This window comes from Phyllobates terribilis, unplaced genomic scaffold (genome assembly GCF_046119375.1).
Source record: "Phyllobates terribilis strain yellow unplaced genomic scaffold, ASM4611937v1 Scaffold_7__3_contigs__length_470593459, whole genome shotgun sequence".
Taxonomy (NCBI): domain Eukaryota; kingdom Metazoa; phylum Chordata; class Amphibia; order Anura; family Dendrobatidae; genus Phyllobates; species Phyllobates terribilis.
In genome coordinates, this window is record NW_027362767.1 from 412130499 (window position 1) to 412145315 (window position 14817).

Consider the following 14817-nt stretch of genomic DNA (forward strand, 5'->3'; position numbering starts at 1 on the left):
GAAGACAAAATATTTAACTTTTCCTTTATGACATGGCGTTGAGATGTATAAATAACTGTACTTAATCTTCTCTACAACAGCTGGACAACAAAATGTCATTGGGACAAACCAGCAAACACTTGAAGCCGCAGCAGGAGAATCTGTGACTATAAAATGCCCTATTGAGCTCGACACAAACCATTTCTCACTAATTTGGACAATTGGCTATGAACGTGAAAATCTTGCTCATCACCAGCGTTACAAAGACAGAACCAAATTTAATATGGAAATGACTATTAGTCACTTGACAGAGGAAGACTCGGGGAATTTCTTCTGCCATTTGAAAAATGGTTCAAAAGTTCTTGAATCAGGTGCAGTAGTACTGGAAGTGATCACAACACCAGATCCTGCAGGTACAATAATGTTATAAATGATCTTCAGATCAAAGCTTTACAATGTGTATGGACCATAACTAGTCATTGAGCTCTCCCGGAGCCACCGCAATGTGCTTCTTTTACGCACCGTATTGAATGCTTAAAGTAATGCTACTTGGAAAGAATAACACCAGAATCTGAAATATCATGGAACTTACCAAACTTTAATCTCATGCAGTGTGAAATCGGAGGCACCGGTTTAGAATGGGTGAATAAATTGGTCACCATGCCCCCATTGCCAATCACAATGACACCCATAACAGTGCCATTCGGAATGAGACATAAAGCAGTAGTGGTAAAACAATAGGACTCACAACAGTTCCTGTCGCAGTTCCAGTAATAGCAAGCCCTAACATTCTGTGATAGGTGTTGATGAAAGTATTTTTAGAGTATATTCACACTTTGCCAATGCACAATGACAGTATCCCTCATTCAAGTAAGCAGATTTTTCCTTCGAGAAACGGGTGTGGTAGGAGGAGGATGTCCTACTGAAACTACCACATTGTGCAACTTCAGAGCTTGTCCCAATCCTGATGAAATAAATTAATGAATAGATTCTATGCAGTAAGAAAATAAATTGTAGTAATACATGTAAAAACACATTGGGTAGTTGACATTTTTTTAAATAAAAAAAAAAGAATAAAAGCCATCCCAATGCACCTATGTATTACACATATAATGACAAGAGGGCCGACCTATGTTTTTGGTTTTCCTTTAGTTTCTCATACTTGGTACATTTGGGGAAGGGGCTGCCCCCTTTAGGCGGTAAACCTTGTCGATTTAGCTGTCCATAAGCAGGTGTAAAACACAGTCAGACCCAGGCCCTGCTCTGCCTCATCTATTTTGAGGCCTGCTGGCATGTAGTGAGGTGAGTTACTAGATTTAGCCACCATCCTGATTAGTTACACCTTGTCGCATCAGGATGGCTTTTACATTTTTTTTATGAAATGTCAACTAAGTACCTGATGTTCATTTAAATGTATTACTACTATTTATTTACCATATTTTGCTACTTATAAGACGCACCCCAAATTTTGGGGCAAAAAATAGGAAATATTGACAATAATAATGGTGTATCTTATAGTCCGCTCTTACGGTAGCTTACCTGGGGAAGCTGCGGTGGAGCGGAGTCCCATGAAGCAGGTTTGCCGCTGCAGGAAGTTGGTGTCGGTGGCAGGAATGGGGCGATGCAGTGGGCACTGGGCTGGGAGAAGGGGATGTTTAGCAGTGCAAGGCTGTGGCGGCCTCTGGTCTTTCAAAAAAAATGTCAGCGGAGTCCCCGCACTTCCCCTTTTTGACTACAGTGGACTTCAAAAAAATGGCCACCAGAGGCAGTGCATGCGCAGACTGAGATCTCAGAAGCCAAAACCTCAATCTGCGCATGTGCCGCCTTTTCCCGAAGTCCATCGCAGTGAAAACGATGGTCAATGTGGGGACTCCTGCAATATTTTGTGAAAGCCCGGGGAATGTTGCAGCACACCCCCTATTCCCAGCTTGAGGCTCGTAGCATTGCCCCACACCTGCCATCGCCGTTAGCTACCTGCAGCAGCGACCTTGCCTCCTGGGACCTCGTTCCACCGAAGCCACCCCCCCAGTAAGCTACATTAGGATTATAAAATGCACCCCCATTTTACCCCCCCAAAAAAGTGTATTTTATAATCCGAAAAATATGGTACATACTGCATTATTTTTATTCACTGTTTTTATTATAGGTTTTGTCTGTGTTGACTTCACAGTGTGAGGGTGCACATTACACTTATACTAATAGGTGTGATGGCCCATGTTTTCGGTTTTGAAACAAATTAACAAGTTATCCACTAGCTACAGAATAGGAGATAACTTGCTTATGATTGGGGGTCCCACTGCTGGGATGGGGGCTCTGCAACCCCATTTTGAATAGAGGTGCACATACTCAGCATCTGCTCCATTCATTGATAGGTGAGCACAGCGCTCTATTTACTGCAGTCACATATAAAATGAATAGAGCAGAGACCGAGGATATGCACCTCCACTCCATTAAAGAGCCCGGCCCCGGAAGGACCTTCAGCAATCAGAAAGTTATTTGCTATCCTATGGGTAAAGTATAACTTGGTATTATGGGAACAATGTTTTAATAAAGGAAGTTCTACAGCATTAAGTGAAATACCAGGCAAAAAAAATGAAAATCAAGATTTTAGTTAGTTCCATGGGGCGTTACATCTCTTCAACGTTTTAATTACCAGAATGTCACCAATTCAAAGATGACCTATTGCTCTCTACAAAGCTGCAGCTGGAGCCTGAGCTGACTACTGCACCCTAACCAATGAACAGGGCTAGGCCAAGTCACTGGACAGACAGAGTAAGAATTACAACTAGTTTTCTAGTATTGATACTTAGGTGGCTTATGGGCAATATTGTTGAGTAGTCATATAGTATTGCCCATATCCAGCTTTTCTGTGGTCTAGTCGATGATGGAAATGGATCTCTGAAAAGGCATCAGTAATATAAATCGGATGGACAGAATTGATATGTCAAAGACACATATGATAAGGACTGGTGTAATGCAGATTTAAGACACTCGTTGAAGTTAACCTCCGCTTTACTACATTTTGAAAAAAGATGGTGGAATTTCCAAACCAAACTATGCAATAATCTTGGACACTTATTTGTCTTTAGAAAGGAATAAAAGAAAGTTTCCTCCTCTCTGTTTTTCTCCTATCTGGTTGCATCGCCTTCCCTTGATCTCCCCATTGTTGACTCTCTGAAACAACTGACTTTCAGGTACTGCCTCGCCAATAATGCGGACCCACTAGAGATAGTACCAGCATGCCAACGTCATACTTGACAAGTGTGCCAACTACTTAGCTTTGCCCTCTACTAGTCCTTGTTCCAAAACTGTCACCAGGACACTATTCTGGCTCTAAGGTATCTCCTTCTCTGTGTTCCAGAAAAATCGTCTGTATAAACACAACATATTCCATTCTACCTACTCTTTGTAAGGCAGACATAATTGATTTTAACAGCTAAATATTCTGTCCAAAAAATTGCTGCCAAAGAATTCTACTACTAACCCCATTCATTTCTTCATAGAGTTTGGCCAAGACAAATATGTATTTTGGAATAGAAGATCACTGACGTTCATTGCAGTTGTAACTTCTTTCATCCAAGGTTTCTGATTAGATTGGAACCAAAAATTGGATATCTAAAATATAAAATCTATCACTTTTTCCATTATCACGTGGTATTGAGATATATACGTAACTGTTCTCAATTTTCTTCTCTACAGCAGCTGGCCAACAAAATGTCCCCTGGATAAAACCAGAACTACTGAAAACTGAAGCTGGAACATCTCTGACCATGAAATGCCCCATTAAGCCTGACACAAGCCGTTTCTCATTAGTGTGGACTTTTGGGCATGAGCATGAAAATATTGCTCATCATCAACGCTACAAAAAGAGAATCAAACTTGGCGAGTTTAATATGGAAATAACTATTAGTAACCTGACAGAGGAAGACTCAGGAATTTACTTCTGCCAATTGAAAAGTGTTTCAAAATCTGTAGTATCAGGTGTCATACTGGAAGTGATCGCAACACCAGATCCTGCAGGTACTATAATGTTATTAAAGAATTGGTGGGAATCGATTCGCATGACCTGGTGTATCGCCCATGACCCAAATCTGTGGTCGTAAGACAGGGGCCATGAGAATTGACTCTTACCATCTATGGCTCTTCTTTTTATTAGGCAACCTAGCACAATGTCATGTGTGTTACGTCACAATGATAATATGGTACCAAGATGTCTAATCAAATGAAGAACCACTGATGCCATTAGGTTTGAGGCGGTTCTCATGGCCCCCCGTCCGGCGACAACTGTTATGGCTGATGGACTGAGTCTTTAGAATCAATTCACACAATCTTTAGTTATAATGGATCCTCAGATGAAAGCTTTACAATATGTATGGACCAAAAGTAGTCAATGCGCTCTCCAGGATCTTTCACAAGCCTTCTTCTTGATGCAACAGAGAACCTGTGATGTAAAAAAGCGCTAGTAACCTGCAGATATGGAGTTAATCTGCAAGTTAATAGCATTTTAAACTGCCTGGCCACCACCCTGAAAGTCTTGCTAGCAGTAGGAAATTAACTTTATTCCTCCTGGCAACCTCCGGCTTTCAGTCATAGAGGTGCGGCCGGCGCGTCTTCAGTCACCGCTCAGTACATAGTGAGCGGCGGCTGTAATCACACCACCGGCACTCACTGACAGCCGGCTCTGTAATGATGCACTGCACAGATGGCTATCGGTCGGTGTTGGGGCGAAAAGACATTGCAACATTTTTTACATGCCAGTCTCGGTCAATATGGGGGTAGCATAGACGGGCTACGTGTTGCATGCGGCATGGCTTTGGCTGCCCATTAAACTCCTAAAAAGTTAAGCCATTTACTACAGAGATTAACTGGTCATTTCTGAGTGATATTAGCTTAGTACAACTTCCACTCCTTTCCACTTTTTGTAAAAGCCCCAGCATGCCATTTATTAGTCTAAAAACCATCATGGACTATGATTTACTTAGCATCCATCCACAATCATGATGGGTTGGTAGCAAACCTGGTATGCCGACCACTATATGGGAAATGTATATAGTTTAGCAGCATCTTTATCAGGATGCCATTCTACATCCGAATTATAAGCTGCAAAAGAAAACAAGAAATTTAGGTTGTGTATAAAAAGAGAGAAAATCCCAATGTATTATTATTCCTCTATAAATCACTTGTGAGGCCACATCTTGAATAGGGGATCCAGTTTTGGGCTCCACATTTTATAAAGGATATTGGGAAGTTAGAGGTCAGGAACGGAGCGCTAGGTAGCAAGGAGACTCTCAGAGAGGAGATGTTATACAGACCTGTTTATTACACAATCACTATGCGTTTCGACAGTGGCCTGCTGTCTTTTCCTCAGGTTTTTTGTGTTACATTGGGAAGTTACAGTCAGTTCAAAATTCAACAGGCAGGTTATTACATGGGATGGAAGGCCTCTCATATCGTGAGAGATTGGAAAAGGTGGGCTTGTTTAGCTTAGAAAAAAAGACGCCTCAGAGGCGATTGCATGACATGTTCCCTTTAACAAGCCTTGCCAAAAAACTTAAAATATGTAACCAAATCATGATATTCTCCAGAAGCAAACAACATCCATTGTATTGACCACATGTGTAGTCAATAGAAAGGACTGACACATGATTTATTAATTTCCAGATCTTACAGAAGACCTGGGGACATTGATTATGTTTGGAAGAAAGGCTATTCCGACAGCTAAATAGGAAAGGGTTCTTTACAGTTATTGTAGTTAGACTAGAGGTAGTAATGGCAGATACCATAACAGCATTTATAAAAGGGCTTGAGGCTTTTCTCACAACAAAAGGCATCATAGGTTATTAATAATCTAGAGATAGAGATTGTATGACTGGTGGAGAAAGGTTGAACTTGATGGACCTATGTTTTTTTTCCAACCTATATAACTATGTAATCAACTTCTTTATTAGGTCCTGGTAAATATCATGAAACTTGGTTTATCCTCCTAATTATCGTTGGGCTGGAGACATGTATTATAATTCTTCTTCTTGCTGTGCTTATTAAATGCCGGTTCTCAGGTACGTTCCTTTCATTCAGCATCATCACTTGGTATGTATGAATTCAGTTACTACTGGTTGTGGTCTTCTCCATGCTGCTCATCTCAAGGAAGAGATTAATTTCCAACTCTTAGAAGGGATTCTCCTTGCAGAGATAGAACAATGCTCCATCAGAAATAGCATACAAGGAAGCTCTCCCCTCGGAAGGAAGAAAACTGTCCAACTATGAATTCCCAGTAGCCACCCTGTAAGTCAATGTCCAACTTCTTATAGAGCTTGGAATCATGACTTGGGTTCTTCTCACCCATCTGTAGATATTCTGGGACTTATTGGCCCTCATCAGTACATGTGAGGTGCCCATGCAGTAACATAGTAACATAGTAACATAGTTTTTAAGGTTGAAGGAAGACTAAGTCCATCTAGTTCAACCCATAACCTAACTTGTTGATCCAGAGGAAGGCAAAAAAAAACCATGTGTCAAACACTAAGCTCCACATTGGGGAAAAAAATTCCTTCCCGACTCCATACTACAATCAGACTAGTTCCCTGGATCAACGCCCTATCAAGGAATCTAGTATTTATAACCTGTAATATTATACTTTTCAAGAAAGGCATCCATGCCCTTCTTAAATTTTAACAGTGAATCACTCATTACAACATCATGCGGCAGAGAGTTCCATAGTCTCACTGCTCTTACAGTAAAGAATCCGCGTCTGTGATTATGATTAAACCTTCTTTCCTCCAGACGTAGAAGATGCCCCCTTGTCCCCGTCTCAGGCCTCAGAGTAAAAAGATCAGTAGAAAGGACTTTGTACTGTCCCCTCATATACTTGTACATAGTAATAAGATCACCCCTAAGCCTTCTTTTTTCCACAGTAAATAACCCCAAGTGTAATAACCTGTCTTGGTATTGCAGACCCCCCAGTCCTCTAATAACCTTGGTCGCTCTTCTCTGCACCCGCTCTAGTTCAGCTATGTCTTTCTTATGCACCGGAGACCAGAACTGTACACAGTATTCTAAGTGTGGTCGCACTAATGACTTGTATAGAGGTAAAATTATGTTCTCCTCATGAGCATCTATGCCTCTTTTAATGCATCCCATTATTTTATTTGCCTTTGCAGCAGCAGCCTGACACTGGCCACTAAACGTGAGTTTGTCGTCCACCAATACACCCAGGTCTTTTTCAGTTACAGTTTTGCCCAGTGTTTTACAATTAAGCATATAATTATACATTTTATTTCCTCTGCCCAAGTGCATTACCTTACATTTATCCCCATTAAAGCTCATTTGCCATTTATCAGCCCAAGCTTCTAGTTTACATAGATCCTCCTGTAATATAAAATTGTCCTCCTCTGTATTGATTACCCTGCAGAGTTTAGTGTCATCTGCAAATATTGAAATATTGCTCTGTATGCCCCCTACAAGGTCATTAATAAATATGTTAAAAAGAAGGGGGCCCAATACTGACCCCTGTGGTACCCCACTGTTAACTGAGACCCAGTCTGAGTATTTTTCATTAATAACCACCCTTTGTTTCCTATCACTGAGCCAGTTCTTAACCCACATACATATATTTTCCCCTATCCCCATTGTTCTCATTTTATGTATCAACCTTTTGTGTGGAACCGTATCAAAAGCTTTTGAAAAGTCCATATACACAACATCCACTGCATTTCCTTGGTCCAGTCCAGAACTTGCCTCCTCATAAAAACTGATCAGATTAGTTTGACAGGAACGGTCCCTCGTAAACCCATGTTGATATTGGGTCATGAGGTTATTCTTCTTCAGATAGCATCTCTTAGGAAACCCTCCAGGATTTTACCCACAGTAGAGGTTAAGCTTACTGGCCTAGAATTTCCAAGTTCAGTTTTTGTCCCCTTTTTGAATATTGGCACCACATTTGCTATACGCCAGTCGTGTGGTACAGACCCTGTTATTATGGAATCTTTAAAGATTAAAAATAATGGTCTATCTATGACATTACTTAATTCCTGCAGTACTCGCGGGTGTATCCCATCTGGGCCCGGGGATTTGTCAACTTTAGTGATTTTTAGACGCCGCCGTACTTCCTGCTGGGTTAAGCAAGTGACATTTACTGGAGAATTTTTGTTATCACTAATCATGTTTTCTGTCATGCGATTTTCTTGTGTAAATACGGTTGAAAAAAAATCATTTAGCATATTGGCTTTTTCCTCATCCTCATCCACCATTTCACCCAGACTATTTTTAAGGGGGCCAACACTATCATTTTTTAGTTTTTTACTATTTATATAGTTAAAGAATATTTTGGGGTTATTTTTACTTTCTCTGGCAATGATTCTCTCTGCCTCAATCTTTGCTGCCTTGATTTGTTTTTTACATAATTTATTTAATTTTCTATATTTATTTAATGCCTCATCACTACCTACTTGCTTTAGTTCTCTAAATGCTTTCTTTTTGTCACTTATTGCGCCCCTTACAGCTCTATTTAGCCATAGTGGTTTCCTCCTATTTCTTGCATGTTTATTCCCATAGGGTATATATTGTGCACAGGTCCTATTCAGGATGTTAATAAATGTCTCCCATTTGCTTTGTGTAGCTTTATGTCTCAGGATATCGTCCAAGTTTATTGCACTAAGATCATCTCTTAACCGTTGGAAATTTGCCTTCCTGAAGTTTAGTGTCCTTGTAACCCCTCTACTACACATCTTATTAAAGGTTACATGAAAACGTATTATTTTGTGATCACTATTACCCAAGTGACCCCCAACTCGTATATTTGATATGCGGTCTGGCCTATTGGTTAATATTAGGTCTAGCAGTGCCCCCCTTCTTGTTGGGTCCTGAACCAGTTGTGAAAGGTAGTTGTCTCTCATAGTAGTCAAAAACCTATTTCCTTTGCTTGAACTACATGTTTCTGTCCCCCAATGTATTTCAGGGTAGTTGAAGTCTCCCATAATAATGACTTCTCCTTGAGTCGCTGCTTCATCTATTTGCTTTGCGAGGATATTCTCCGCTACTTCCATAATTTTTGGAGACTTATAACAAACCCCTATCAGTAATTTATTATTTTTTTCCCCTCCCCTTATCTCCACCCATAGGGACATTTTCATTAGATTCACATATTTCCTCCCGCAAGACAGGTTTTAAGGATGATTTTACATATAAACACCCCCCCCCCTCGCTTGTTTGTACGGTCATTTCTGAACAGACTTTAGCCCTGTAAATTAACTGCCCAGTCATGGCTCTCTTCCAGCCACGTCTCAGTTATCCCTACCATGTCATAATTATTTTCCAACAAAATTAATTCTAATTCCTCCATTTTGTTGGTGAGACTTCTGGCATTAGTGTACATGCATTTTATGTATCTCTCTGTACCTCTATTCCTTCTTACTTTATTGACTGTTCTAACCCCACCCCCAATTTCTTTATTTGTGCCCAGGTCACTATCTGCACTATCTTCCCCACCTATAAAATGAATACCCTCCCCCCCAATCCCTAGTTTAAACACTCCTCCAACCTTCTAGCCATTTTCTCCCCCAGCACAGCTGCACCCTCCCCATTAAGGTGCAGCTGGTCCCTAGCATAGAGTCTGTAGCTAGCTGAGAAGTCGGCCCAGTTCTCCAGGAACCCAAATCCCTCTTTCCTACACCAGTTCTTGAGCCACTTATTTATCTCCCTAATCTCCCGTTGCCTCTCTGGCGTGGCACGTGGTACCGGTAGTATTTCAGAGAATACCACCTTGGAGGTCCTTGCTTTCAGCTTGCAGCCTAATTCCCTGAAATCATCTTTAAGGACCTTCCACCTACAGTACAGACCAAAAGTTTGGACACACCTTCTCATTTAAAGATTTTTCTGTATTTTCATGACTATGAAAATTGTACATTCACACTGAAGGCATCAAAACTATGAATTAACACATGTGGAATTATATACTTAACAAAAAAGTGTGAAACAACTGAAAATATGTCTTATATTCTAGGTTCTTCAAAGTAGCCACCTTTTGCTTTGATGACTGCTTTGCACACTCTTAGCATTCTCTTGATGAGCTTCAAGAGGTAGTCACCGGAAATAGTTTTCACTTCACAGGTGTGCCCTGTCAGGTTTAATACGTGGGATTTCTTGCCTTATAAATGGGGTTGGGACCATCAGTTCTGTTGTGCAGAAGTCTGGTGGATACACAGCTGATAGACCTACTGAATAGACTGTTAGAATTTGTATTATGGCAAGAAAAAAGCAGCTAAGTAAAGAAAAACGAGTGGCCATCATTACTTTAAGAAATGAATGTCAGTCAGTCCGAAAAATTGGGCACACTTTGAAAGTGTCCCCAAGTGCAGTTGCAAAAACCATCAAGTGCTACAAAGAAACAGGCTCACATGAGGACCGCCCCAGGAAAGGAAGACCAAGAGTCACCTCTGCTTCTGAGGATAAGTTTATCCGAGTCACTAGCCTCAGAAATCGCAGGTTAACAGCAGCTCAGATTAGAGACCACGTCAATGCCACACAGAGTTCTAGCAGCAGACACATCTCTTCAACAACTGTTAAGAGGAGACTTTGTGCAGCAGGCCTTCATGGTAAAATAGCTGCTAGGAAACCACTGCCAAGGACAGGCAACAAGCAGAAGAGACTTGTTTGGGCTAAAGAACACAAGGAATGGACATTAGACCAGTGGAAATCTGTGCTTTGGTCTGATGAATCCAAATTTGAGATCTTTGGTTCCAACCACCGTGTCTTTGTGTGACGCAGAAAAGGTGAACGGATGGACTCTACATGCCTGGCTCCCACCGTGAAGCATGGAGGAGGAAGTGTGATGGTGTGGGAGTGCTTTGCCTGTGACACTGTTGGGGATTTATTCAAAATTGAAGGCATACTGAACCAGCATGGCTACCACAGCATCTTGCAGCGGCATGCTATTCCATCCGGTTTGCGTTTAGTTGGACCATCATTTATTTTTCAACAGGACAATGACCCCAAACACACCTCCAGGCTGTGTAAGGGCTATTTGACCAAGAGGGAAAGTGATGGGGTGCTACGCCAGATGATCTGGCCTCCACAGTCACCAGACCTGAACCCAATCGAGATGGTTTGGGGTGAGCTGGACCACAGAGTGAAGGCAAAAGGGCTAACACGTGCTAAGCATCTCTGGGAACTCCAAGATTGTTGGAAGACCATTTCCGGTGACTACCTCTTGAAGCTCATCAAGAGAATGCCAAGAGTGTGCAAAGCAGTCATCAAAGCAAAAGGTGGCTATTTTGAAGAACCTAGAATATAAGACATATTTTCACATGTTTCACACTTTTTTGTTAAGTATATAATTCCACATGTGTTAATTCATAGTTTTGATGCCTCCAGTGTGAATGTACAATTTTGTTAGTCATGAAAATACAGAAAAATCTTTAAATGAAAAGGTGTGTCCAAACTTTTGGTCTGTACTGTACCTCTAACTTTGTCATTTGTGCCAATGTGCACCATGACCGCTGGGTCCTCACCAGCCCCTCCCAGTAATCTGTCAACCAGATCAGCGATGTACCGGACTCGAGCGCCAGGTAGGCAGCACACTGTTCGACGATCCCTGTCTTTGTGACAGATTGCCCTATCTGTTCCCCTAATAATTGAATCCCCCACTACCAGCACCTGCCTGGCCTGCCCTACTCTCCTATTTCCCTCTTTACTGGAGCTGACACTCCTCTGGCTTTCAGGGGACATGCCTTTCTGCAGTAGTGCTACCCCTGTACCGTCACTCCCCTCATCTGCCAACTTTGCAAACTTATTGGGGTGTGCCAGATCAGGATTAGCCTCCCTGGCACTCTTCCCTCTACCCCCCCTTCTAACTGTCACCCAACTAATGGCCTCACTGTTCTGCAGCTCCCGACTACCACCCCCCCCCCTCATCTACCCCAGTGAGCTGCTGCTCAGTGAGCAGCAGACTCCTTTCCATGTTGTCAATGGATCTCAGTGTTGCCAGCTGCTCATTTAGATCCAGTACCTGGGCTTCCAAACGCACAACGTGCACACATCTCGCACAGCAGTAAGCAACCTCGACCGGCTGTTCAAGGAATACATACATGTGGCAAGATGTACACTGGATAGCATTGTCAATAATGGAGCTCATTTCCTAATGGGGATTGCAAGATACAGAATGTTAAGTAAAAAGAAAAGTAAAGAATTAATGAAATACAGTCAGCAATTCAGTCCAAAGTCCTCCCTTCCAAACTCCCTGAATACAAAGTCACTGAAAAACAAGTCACACACTTACTTTCGTTCGCACTTACGCTCCGGACACACGCAGCTCGTTCACACTCGCAAACTAAGAGATTTAAAGAGTTTTTTTTTTTTTTTCCCCCTTTTCCAGCAATGCACCCTTCACCTCAATGCACTTCCAAAGGAAGCTTTAATACATGTAAGGAATGCTTGTTTATTTCGCATTCCTCACATGTATTAAAGCTGTCAAACAGTCACAAATCATGCACAAGGGAATGATTCAAACATATCACCGAGTACTCTGAAGATACTCGGTACTCGCCCGAGTATACTCGCCGAAAGGGTTAACCGAACATACTCGCTCATCACTATGTAAAACCCCTTTAAATATACCTTTTTATGAATATTTGTGTCTTTATTCTATGACCATGTTCTACAAAATAGACAAATCTATAATGACCACATCACCCTCATATGAGCTCACTGACACTGTTCTTCCCCTGATTTCTAATGAATTACACATTTCATTAAAATAATATTAATTATTGTAATTTTCCATTTTTTAGGAAACTCTGGACAAAGGAACAAAGTGAGTAAAGTGAGGATGTCTTCAATCAGCGTGTAACACGAGTATGACCACTGTCAAGATTCTCCTCTATTGCCAGCTCAAGTGGTCGTCACGTGGCCACAAGTATGGAAATTGGCAGATTACTAACTTTTCCTGTTTCTCACACTATTCTAATGACTGGGATGCAAAATGCACATTTGTGGCCACGTAATGACCACTATAGCTGGCAATAGTCGGGAATCAAGAGTGCGCATATTGCAAACTGTCAGGACACGGCAATCTGCAGTCACATAGAGTAACTGCAGGAATTGTATGTTCAACTTGGAAAATCACTATAAATGAACTGAACAAAAAAGAACTGCAGCAGCGGGCACTGCTGCTACAATATGTATGGAGCTTGTGTGTGGTAAACAATGAAGGAAGAGCGGTGATTTCCAGTGCAATGTGGCCCATTCAATCACCTTCGGTGGTGGCGCTGGTAGTTGGATCATCTATCAATGACCTATTCTAACTATAGTCCAGTTTATATCAAAGTTCTGATGAACCCCTTCATAAAGGTATACCTAGAAATTAGTCATCAGGCAAGGCTTAGTAGTTTTTCTAAATTTAGACTGGGCACGATGGGGAAATAGAGCTCTGCTGTTTACGAAAATGTGTGATGACCACCCAGCCAACTTGTAGGACAACTGCTAATGTCCTGCTCTGTGGTGGAGGAGACGTGACCTCTGCTCAAAGCAGATTTTGTCATCCTTGCAGTTCCACTAGTACTGTAACCAGTAGGGACATTTATAGTGTAAAACAATAGCCACTTTATGGGTCATATACTGTATTGTGATATTAAAGGGACGCTGTCACCTGGATTTTGCTACCCAATCTGAGAGCAGCATGATTTCGAGGTGGAAAAGCTGATTCCAGTGATGTGTCACTAAGGCCATGGGCACACGTTGAGTAATTGGTGAGTATTTTACATCAGTATTTGTAAGCCAATACCAGGAGTGGGTAAAAAATGCAGAAGATTATTCCACTCTTGGTTTTGTCTTACAAATACTGAGCTAAAATACTCACCAAATATTCAATGTGTGCAGATGGCCTTACTTTTCTGGTTGTTGCAGTTTTTATTAAAAACTGTTTTATCTGCTGCAGCTCTACCTATTGAATGAGTGCTGAGCTATGTATGACCCCGCCCACACCACTGATTGCCAGCTTTCTGTGTACACTGTGCATAGGCATCAAGCTGGCAATCAGTGGTGGGGGTGTGGTTATACTGAGCGCATGAATATGCAGGATTACATGGCATCAGGTTTACTAGTCCTCCTGCTGATAAAACTGTAGTTTTACCAAAACTACAGCAAGCAGCCCAATAAGTAACATTTCTGGAATCAGGGTCTCTGTCTTTACATTTTGCTGCTTTCAGATTAGGTAGCAAAAGTCAGGTGACATATTCCCTTTAAGTAACAGCTTTGAGGTGTATACTTGCTGTGACTTCACCTGTTCTCTGATTTTACTGCTTAAGAAAGAGGTGGAACTTCAAGAGATTTGTTACGCTGACGTCTCTACAACCCGAATCAATCAACGACCCAGAACGAAGGGCACAGAGAAGACAATCACATACGCAGCTATAAAGCCTCGGGAGTGAGAAGAAACCCGCTATAACTGCATGCTGTAGGCCACATGGTTGAGCTTCGGCCTTCCTGAATGACCATGTGGACCAGAATTTGTGATACATATGGAAACTCAGATATTAAACTGTATTGCTCGAGACAAAAAAATGGGCCTCATGGATTATGTGGCAAACACCAAACTTTCTGTTAGACACGTAATAAATATGTAAAATAATCGTTTGTGGACACTACTGTAAAATGGAAGAAATTGTCCACGTCCATTTATTAAATGTTTTATTCACAAAAAAAAAACCTTCAGACGAAATTCCAACATAATGTAATCACCAAAAAGGTTCAGCCAAAGGCCTGAACTGACCATCTGATTAACTCACTAAATGTCCACTCACACAAGGCGACCGACGTACCCACCTTCTAAATAAGAGGCCATGATGA

At 41.6% G+C, this 14817-nt stretch overlaps 1 protein-coding gene across 1 annotated transcript in view; it reads left to right on the plus strand.

The window, feature by feature from the left end:
* LOC141153288 (cell adhesion molecule CEACAM2-like) overlaps window positions 1–14515 on the plus strand; it is a 32604-nt gene extending 18089 nt beyond the window's left edge. Inside the window, exons 2-6 of the mRNA XM_073638001.1 lie at window positions 81–392; window positions 3679–3999; window positions 5928–6035; window positions 12762–12784; window positions 14277–14515. Coding sequence (XP_073494102.1) covers window positions 81–392; window positions 3679–3999; window positions 5928–6035; window positions 12762–12784; window positions 14277–14399 — 887 coding nt within the window. The 3' untranslated portion in view covers window positions 14400–14515. The remainder of the gene's footprint in view (window positions 1–80; window positions 393–3678; window positions 4000–5927; window positions 6036–12761; window positions 12785–14276) is intronic.
* The last annotated feature ends 302 nt before the right edge of the window (window positions 14516–14817 follow it).